Consider the following 9,989-nt stretch of genomic DNA (forward strand, 5'->3'; position numbering starts at 1 on the left):
CTCGCCTGGAGGAGGCTGGACGAGTTAAAAGGGGGGTGGGATGGGGGTTCCCCCCCCACCCCCGTCACCCCCCCACCCTTGCAGCAAGCAGATCCGCGTGGCCGCGCTGAGAGAGGACGAGGCCCGCGCGGTAGCATAGCCGGCGGGAGAAAGGAGCAAGGACCCGACTGAATCCCAGGCAACGTTTTCCAACTTGCCCGACGAGGCCCGGGGGTGGGTGCTCAGGCGTTTCCAAACAGCCAGTCTCCTAGGCGCTCAAACACTACAAATAGGAAAGATTTTGAAAATGCTGGTCCCTGCTTCAACATACCCAGAAATCACTCGTCACTTCCACACCTCATTTTATATTTCAAGACTCTCCTTTAAATAAGCTTTTTTTCCCTCCCCTTTAATCACTACAGCTACACGAGGTGGGGGTTCCCCGACACTTCCAAATCAGAAAGCCAAACCGCAGAAAAGCGTGCCGGGGAGGGGGCTCAGGCTGCGGCGCGAGCCTGGCGCGCCGGGCCCCGCCGCCGGCTGCCCCGAGCGCCTGTTTCCCACGGCCCGAGAGCAGAGGGAGCAAAGCTGGCGTCTCGTTTTTCCCAAGCAAGCCGTCCAGGTACGAACGGGGAAGAGACGCAGCAGCAACGCCGCTGCTCGTAGCCAGCCCACGGATGTTAAAACCAATTTGCAAAGTCACCTCACCTGCATTTCGGACGAGCCCTGGATGCCCGTTGCCTGGTATGGTGGGGGGCAGAGATTTTCCATTACTTTTTTTTGTTTTTCCTTTTTTTTTTTTTTCTTTCCTGATGTACTAAGTGGCTGTGTGAATTTTTCTGTATTAAAAAGGTGCTACAACTTGCCAATCTTGGAACAACTGTTTTACTTGAACGCGCTTCTTGATAGATTAAAAGTGCATACAGAAACCAGTTGTCACCCTGGGCAGTGGGGGAGTGGGAACACCGCGAGGAGCCACAACACTGAGCTGGTAGATCATGATACGGTACAGAGATGCCTCATTCCTCCTTCCTTTTCAGCTGCACCCCCGGAGCCGTTCCCTTTCCCGACAAGCTCTCTGGTGCTGCACAAAGGCAGCAGGCAATGCGCGGGCATCGCACGCACCACACCTTGCCCAGATTCACAAGGAGTTCCCCCAAAACCATAGCTGAAAACAAAAGCGAAAAATAAAAACATGCATATCTTGAAGACATTCCTTCCTGAAACATAGAAGACGCCCTGGTGAAATACCATCCCGGGGAAACCGTGTTTCTTGACCCGCAGGCCTGCGGTGGCTTGGTTCCCACCGCAGTTTACGTTACGGAGGGACTTGGGGACGGCGGAGGAGGCTCCAGCGGGCAGCCCTGCGCTCTGCTGTCGAACCTCAGCTCCGAGCTGGGTGTTCCCCCCCGCTCATCACCATCAGCCAGGGCGAAGGCTTTGGGGGTTGCGTACCGGCGCCGGCAGCGACAGACGGCAGCAGCGCTCGACTGGCCGGCTCCGCGGCGGGAGGAAGAGCCCACGCCACCCGCCGACATGGGCTCTTTTGCGTTTTTGGAAAAGAGGGGGCCTGAGTGCGCTGTAAGAGGGGGTCAGGGACAGGGCACAGACGCTCAAACTCACATAAAAAATATAAATGAGAAGTGTTTATTTAGGGCTCATTCCTGCAGTCCCTCCCTACCCAAAGTTTCCCAAGTTTCTACAGGCACAGCTATCTAAAAAGTCTCACCTGGGACCCCTCTAGGCTCTGACAGCTTGGCCACTGATAGCTCAAAAAGTCAGTTCACAACTCAGTTTTCAGCTACCTGCAGATAAGCTTCACCGGAGACCCTTGGCCACGAATACCCCTGCCAAGGCAGTCGTTCCGGGCAGGGTAGAGACTGAGAGGAATCTGCCCACCGCCGCCAAAAGGGTTAATAGCTTGGTGGACGTCCTGCGTGCGTGCTTACCGCCTGGCACATCTTTCTCTCACCACTGGAAAATGTTAAAGCACCAGTAATTTACTGGTTTAGGTCTTACAGCTTCTAGCCGCAGGCTCTTTGATGTGTTGGTTTGAACAACACATCCATCAAGTTCTGAGGATCTTCTGCCAGATCGCATGAGCGACCTGGCACGAGGCCACCTCTCGCTGGCAGAAGGTCTCCCCCCATCACCTGATAGCCCCGCGAGGCTCGGAGACGGTCTCACTGATGTCTCCAAACTTCCCCATCAAGAAAGCTCACTTTGCCTGGGCATTTTGGGAGATTAAATTTGATAACAACTGTGTTGGGGGAAGAGAAAAAGTCCAGAAGTATTGCCTTTTCCGTTCTGTTTAAGAAGTTTCAAGATGCTGTAAAATGCCACAATAACTTGAAAGGCAGTAGCCTCATTTTATTAATAGCAAGTATTTATTAGCCTCCTTCATTTACAGTATGTTTCTAAAAGTCATCAGTCCATCACATTCTTCAGCACTGGGGCTGAGTTGTTTTTCTTGGTCAACACAATATGGAATATAGATTTGAATATTAGAAGCCAAATACAACCTTCATTTTGCATGCACATATCCCGTTAGTGGGAGGCCCATAAATGAATCCTGTATAGCCCTTAGACACATGCATTTGCAGACATTTGGGGAGAGGTGGGAGCTTCTATACATTGCCACTGGAAACCTGGAGCGTAATGGAAATCACCACAGAAGAGCCATCAGGACTAAAGCAAACTCAGAAAGTGTCACAGTGCACACACCTCAATCACTAAAAAGGCTGAAGTCCACCTAGTGATTTTGCTTCTAGGTTTTGACACAAAAAGCTGTCCCTCCAATCTGTCCATCCGTCTGCCCATCCATCTAATTGTGGTACTCAACTGATACGTACATGGCAAACAGCCCAGGCACGCTGTGCCCGATCAGAAGTTGTCCGATTCCTCCACCCGTCCGTTCTTACCACTGTTACCAGATTTCCCCTTTTTCACTCTAACCATGAGGTTTTTGTCTACCCAGCTGTCTCTCCATGCAGCCTTTGCCCATTACCATGGCATGTGAGTGCCTACACGCTGGAATTACAACAGAGCCAGTATTTCCAGGAGATCACATAGTGCTCATTATGGGAGGCCAGACGAAATTAAATTGGGGCCCACTGGTTCTACCATCTGAACTTCATCACCGCTAAAGACGCAATAAAAGTAATAGCAACAACGAACAAGCCTCTACCAGATGTGTAACTCTATCCAGTGAGATTAAGGAATAAGGGCCATATTTTTGTTTTTCTGGGTTTCCTTTTTTTTTTTTTTTTTGGGTGTAACTCTGGCTTTCCTTGGGAATTATTGGTTATTTTGACCCCTGTAGAAGATGAGTGTTAAAGGGAGACTTCGGGTAGGGGAGGAGGTTGAGGATTTGGGCAAGATGGAGGGGCAACAAGGTTTTATTGACCTGGAAACTGGAAGCCGGTATAATATAGCACCGAATGATAGTACATTAGTCTAATTATGCTTGCAATCTGAGAAAACTGGGGGGGGGGGGGGGCAAAGAATAAAAAAGGAAGCAAATGAGCTCCCATCCTTGGTCGGGGGATTGTTTGCCTTACTCCTTGATAATCACTCATAGCAGGATCATTTGAAATATCACACCAACTCAGCATCAGGTCGGGCAGTCTTGAAAAGCAAATTATGTCCAGCAGAGAGCCCATTATGTCTCGTCACACTTGTCCCACCTGACTCAGCTCCCCTCATCGTCCCTGCGGCCCCAGAGAACGGGAGCACTTCTGCGTCTAACGACAGCAAAAGGCCACGCCGAGCGTCTACTCCAGAAGTTACCGCCAGTCGTGGTGCCGAAGGTCCTGGTGAGCAGATGGAGGGTGAGCCCACACACGTGTGTCGCTGGCTTCTCAACAGCCCACGGACACGCACGCCAAAGGACGTCGAATGCGTTTGCTCGGACGCAGAAGTACTGGATAAACGACGTATTTGGTGGAATCATCTCTAGAAGCCAAAGAAGAGTCTCCTTTTGGTTCTCCTTCCCGTGAAGTTAATAGCTACTGTGCCACCGCTGAACACAGAGCTGACCACTCGCTGTGACCCCATCCCAGGACCGCTGCTGGCTATGCGGGCGCTTAGCAGGGCGCCACAAAGCTGGAAATGCAGACAAATGTGGGGTTTCGGGAGCGTTTGCTTCCTAAAAATCACGTTCACAGATTTTTAGATCAGTTTTTAAGATCTATTTAGGTCATTTCAGAGAAACAGTGCTTAAGAAGTGGCCTATTTTACATGCTTGCTTCTCTCTTTTAACGCTGCACCAGCATATAACCTAAATGCTTCTTGAATCCAAAATAAATACTACTTTGAAAGCAAAATTTAAGTGACTTCACAAAAAGAGTTAACTGCTGCATTTCAGTATCATGAAAATGTGCTTAAAAATAAAATACAGCACAAATGAAATGCTTTCACATTTGAAAGCAGCTTTTCAAACCAAAAATCAAAGCTAATCTGTATGATTTCCAGGTATCTTGCTCATTTTAGTCCATTGGATGGGGAACCAAAAAGAGCTTTTCTTTGGGATCTTAGAAATACCCCAAACTTTTTTTTTTTTAAATATAGACAAACTATTTTTAGCATTTAAAGTCTTTTGATAGAAGGTAATGTGTCTACTTAAACATTGCAAATATGCTTAAATACAAAATACTTTAAGATAACGTCTCGTTAATTTGCTGCTCAGGACCTGAGTTCGAGCTTTTGTGTTTCCACAGCAATAACCACTTGTGCCATACATTTTGCATTCTTGCCATGTGCTTTTTTATTGCCCCTCTTGTAAAGAAAACAGAACAACTTTGAGCTTTGAGGCTAACAGTTTTCCAGCCCCAACCCCGCACGTGGGAAACCCTCGGCCCCTGCTGACGGGCAGCCACTCGCTAAGCCACCGCAACGCGACCGCTCGCGATCCTCCGCGCGCCCAGGTCCCGCGCGGGGTGGTGGGCGGCGAAGCGCGGCGGCCCAGCTCCGGCCTAAACGAAAAAGCGTCGCCGCGAGACCCCCGCGGCCCCGGCGCCGCCGGCGGGACCGCTCTCCCCGCGGCGCGCGCGAGCCCCCGCTCGAGTCGCCGCGCTAACCCGTGGCGCTCAGGGCCGTCGCTGCACGCATCCGTAATTTTAAGGCAACACGTAAATTCCTTACGTGTTTTTAAATCCTAAGAGTTGTTGCGTTCTTTTTCTAAAGGCCTGTATTAAAAAATACACCTTTTAAAGACCATGCTTTAAAAGTCACTTTCCCTTGAACGCTTCAGAAAAGGAGAGTATAATCTTCCCCCCCTGTGCTTCATGGAGCAGGCTCAGCATCCTGCTACTTGCAAAATGCTTTTAGTTGTCAATGTTTTATTATTTTCCACTCTTCCTGGGAAAAACACCTGCTTTGCACTGGCTTCTGTGGCTGAAGGAAATTGCTGGGCCACAAATTTTAGCTGCTCCTGCAGAAATTCACTTTGGAGAAAGCAGGCTGCACTGGCTTTATCCCACCGGGTCAGAGCATGAAAAGTGTGACCTGCTGTTTCAGCAATGCCATGAAGCAATCTATGCACTGAGTTTTGTCTGCACTTCACAAGTCAAATGGAAGTCTAAGGACAACACACGAATTGGTCAACACGTCAAAGAATCTCAGTAAAACAGATGAGCAGCCGTCGTTTATTTTAATCCTTAGAGGTGCTCAGCAAATATGTGCCAGGAGATCCCTATTTTGTAATTTAGAGATGAGACCAGAGCACCCTAACTTTGCGGTTGATAAAATGAGTCCCATTAGCCACCGCCTGACCCAGCTGTCTGGCGTGGAGATCTCCTGGAGCAGGAGTGGGAGATGCTGGCAGCTAATGGGAGCTGCTAACTCCTTGCCCCACGGTGTGTTTGCAATCAATAGGATGCAGTAACAGGATTCGTGGTTTCAGGGCTCAGAAAAATCTGTGTGAGTAGACACAGAGGTGGAATATGAAGAACCTTCTAAAAAGTTCTCCTAACGCACAAGATGAGGGAGGTCTCTGCTGCCCTCCCGGGTGGGGAGTCTGTAGGAGTTTTGATGCCGGGCTTGTCTCCCAGACCGAAGCTGGCCCAGAGGGGCCTCTTTGGAGCTGCTGCTCCGCAGGTTCCTTCCTTGGATCTCTGGCCTGGCCCAGGGACAGCACCAGACCTGAGCCTGAGCAGAGCTGGGAGCAGAGGACTGATCTAGGATGTGTTTGGGACAACTCAGCACCATACTGGCGGGTGGCGAGGGGGAAGGGGGGGGTCTTCTACCCACAGCAAACACAGAGGCACCTGCAGCACTTGAGAGTGCGTGGTGGCCCGGCCACCCTCCTGGACTTCACAGCACGAACCGTAAGAGAGCGGCTAACAGGGATTACTGGCTGTCAAAGCCCAAAACACCATGCTAGACGTAATAGCTCTCTTTGGGTCAATCCTCATCTATGCACCGAGTCTCCAGGCGGCCGCCTGGCTTCTGGCTTGTGTGCAGAGGTGCTTCTACCTCCTGACTGCTCGTCTCAGCCCCTTGGCAAAGTTTTAACTACAAAAGTGACGGTGCTTGTGCTATGCCCCGAACAAAATGAGAACTGCAATCTTTTTTAAAAAAAGAATCACCACTACCTATAAAAAAGGCAACGTCATTTTTATCTACAGCCATTTCATGAGTAAAGAATCATCCTGGCCGGCTGTCTCATTCAGAATTTTTAAAAAGACATAAATAATAAAAAAAGGAAGTTATAATTAACACATACAAATAAATAACTCAGGTCCCCTGACCTGAGACTCTTGCATGTCCCATTGCAACCTGGTATGGACGTCCTGGCAGTTTTACATGACAGCGCAATGATTCCACTCGCTATGCAGTTATTTCGCTTAACCAAATAAGGTCCATTCCTGCTATCCAGCACAGTCATTAGTAGCTACAGCCTATAAATCCCATCTGAGACAGCACAAAAGCATGTACTTAACCCATCTTCTGTTCAGCAAAGCACTTGGGCCCTAAACCAGCAAAATCCTTGGGCGTGTACTTAGCTCCAAGCAAGGGACAAGTCTCATCGGCAAGCATAAAAGCTATGCAAGCACTTCAGTGCTCTGCGAAAGACCATGGGATGTAAACATGTGCTTCACAACACAGAGAGCCACTCTGCTCCTGCCACAGGCTGGGGGAAGGGGTCGCTCCTCCCGGCACTGACAACATCTCTGCAGCAAAGCCACGGTCCCTCCTGAGAGCCGCTGGTCAGTTTTGGTGTTGTTTTAGCAAACAATGACAAATTAAAGTTACAGATCCCACAAACCCCCAAAGTACATATTCGAGCAGCAGAAATGTAATACAACGGTTGGCATTAGTCAATAGGATGCAGGTGCCGACGGAGAGTTAGGAGACCCCCCGTCAGCACGAACGAACACCGACACTAGTCCTACACCGCTTGGGGTACCACAGCCACAAACAACCCTGCCACCGGGTCTGGCTCTCTAGGAAACGTCTGCAGATGTGCAGCCCCTCACATGGCTATGAGCTCTGGCTTTTTCTTTTTTAAACTCAGCACTTCATTTTCTGCAGATGATATGGTAATACAAAGTCATACCAGCTGCCTGGCCCTTGTTAGCATTAAAAATTAAAGAAAGAGCAAACAAAACCTAAAGCTCCAACATTTATTATGTCGATTTCCCACCCACCACAGACCTACACTGCATTTTGTTTTATTTTTAATTTGTAACATTAGATGCACCTTCTAAGAAATGGCACGTAACGGAGATAAACAACAGGCTGGGTTCTCCACACGGTATCAACACGTGAGCACGACAGTCTTTTCCAAAGGGAAAGGAGCCAGTCAAAGCCACTGATAAGCCCTTGACAGTGGGTGGGTGCTTTTGCTTTTTGTGGGGGTTTTTCTTTTTTTAAAAAAAAGAAACCAAAAAAAAAAAGAAAGAAAAAACGAAGTGTTGTACTCTATTACAAAATATAAATACGATAGTCTTGCAGGCGGAAGGAGCCTGGAGAACGCTGCCTTCGGATGGTGACTTCTCAAGCTAGCGTCAGAAAGCGCGTCGAGCTAGCAGGGAAACGGGCCACCTCGGGATGCCACGACCACGACCGCCGCTGCCCCGGGCTTCACGTCCGCTCAGAATTTAAGTGCTCTCGAACTTCCATCCGAAAACTGCCAGACGTCCGGGGCTCCCTGGGCACTGCGCCAGCTGGGGGGGTACGTCGCACCTACAGAGAGGATGGGGACAGAGGAGAAAACAGCTGTGACACGGCCCACAGTGCGAGTTACGTTTTTTTTTTTTTTTCTTTTTGGTCTTTTTTTTTTTTTTTTTAGCAAGTATGACATCGAGCTGTCGCACGGGGGTATAACCCGACAGACACTCCACCGCCACCACCCCACCGCCACCTTCCTCGTCTCGGGCCACTCTGCGTCCACCCTGCGCGCGCCGGCCTCGCCGGGGGCCTCCCGAGGCCCGCGGGGCCGCGAGCCTCCCGCTCCCGAGCCGCCGGGCCCTGCCTTGCCCTGCCCTGGCCCCTCCCGGCCCCGTCGAAAACGGCCGCCAAATTGCGTACGCCTGGGTCGGCGAGACAGCGGCTCCCCGGCGAATCCGGCCAAGAGCCTGCCGGGCAACGGCGCTCTCCTACTCAACAGCACAGTTTTCCCACACATTCACTGAAAATGGTTTTCAACCTTCATGGGGGGGGGGGAAACAAAACGGAATGAGAGAGCACTAAAATAACAGCCGGTGTCCTTTTTTCCTTCTCGTACAAACTCTGCACTTAGATAAACCCTGCGACTGCATCTCATCAGATATGCCAAAGCCTCCTGAATGTCAAGCAAAGACATGGTATCCCTTATTCCTGTGTTTATCTCCGCTTTGGAAAACATCATAAATATGAAACATCTGTAGCCTAAATTCTTGATATTGTTTCAGTGTCTTCATTATATAAATCATTCAGTTTGGAGGATATTAAACACTAACGGCAAGGGGGTCCGCGCCGTAAAAATGTGTTCCTCCTCTAACGCGGACTGGTTTGGAAATTTTAACAATAGAGATACTATTACCCAAATATTTTTCTTATTTATAGAGAACATCTTTTCACATAGAGATAAATATAAAAGTTTCTTGGGACAGCAGGTCACGCTTGCAGGGGACGTTACAGCAGCTTAAGAGCACATTCTGGGTGCCACATAAATCTGCTCCTCAACTCCAACAAACTTGAGCCGGCCTCAATGGTTCGCGGCTTTATAGCAGCATTAATTCATCGCACGGTTAGAAAATGTCACATTTGGTATCACGATTTTTGCTCCAGTGTTCTGGCTACCACATGTTGTCATTTTAAAGTTATGTTCTTGTTGACTGGTTTTGAAGCTCCCGTTCCTTAGACAACATCGTACGTGTCTCTAACAGGAGGGCTCCTCCACCCCACAGCGCAAGCGCTGGGTCTGCAGTCGCCCAGCGAAGTGCTGCCCACTGCACCTATCTAGCTTTCCGAAATGTAAACACAGATCAAATGCATTACCGCACGATTTTAAAAAATAAAATCTTTGTATGCATCTCACTTTTTACTATTTTAGTGGTGTGCGCAGCACTGATCTGCCTGGACCGATGGCTACGTAAAGACAGAAAACTATTTCTCTGTAAAACATAGTAAGAGGAAACATACTGCAGATACGATTAGCACACCACAGCTCCGCACCACCGCGCAAGCCTGAGTCACTACGCTTCCTCCACAGACAGACCCGCTCAAGCAAAGACCTGCGTACGAAGACCCCGCTGCCGTACCAACAACCAGCGAGAAAGCGGCAAGGGCGAGCGAGGCCGAACCCTTTACGGACATTTAACAACGGCAACGGACCGAAAGCCACGCTGCGAAGGCGCCCGCGGGGCGCTGCGGGATCTCCTGCCCGGTGCCGGCACCTCGGGTCCAGGCACCCGGCCGCAGCGCCGAGACGGAGAGGCGGCGGCGGCGCCGCGCCGGGCTTGGGCACCCGGCTGCACCGCGCCGGAGCGGCTCGAGGCCGGGCGAGGGCTCGCTCCGCTTGGCAC

The 9,989-nt window shown here is 50.1% G+C and overlaps 1 protein-coding gene across 3 annotated transcripts in view; it reads right to left on the bottom strand.

The window, feature by feature from the left end:
* Positions 1-7,670: 7,670 nt before the first annotated feature.
* Positions 7,671-9,989, bottom strand: part of BCL11A (BCL11 transcription factor A) — a 67,448-nt gene continuing 65,129 nt past the window's right edge. For all 3 annotated transcript variants that reach the window (XM_062571499.1, XM_062571498.1, XM_062571500.1), the window contains exon 4: positions 7,671-8,166. In XM_062571499.1, coding sequence (XP_062427483.1) covers positions 8,065-8,166 — 102 coding nt within the window. In that variant the 3' untranslated portion in view covers positions 7,671-8,064. The remainder of the gene's footprint in view (positions 8,167-9,989) is intronic.

Source organism: Rhea pennata, chromosome 3 (genome assembly GCF_028389875.1).
Source record: "Rhea pennata isolate bPtePen1 chromosome 3, bPtePen1.pri, whole genome shotgun sequence".
NCBI lineage: Eukaryota > Metazoa > Chordata > Aves > Rheiformes > Rheidae > Rhea > Rhea pennata.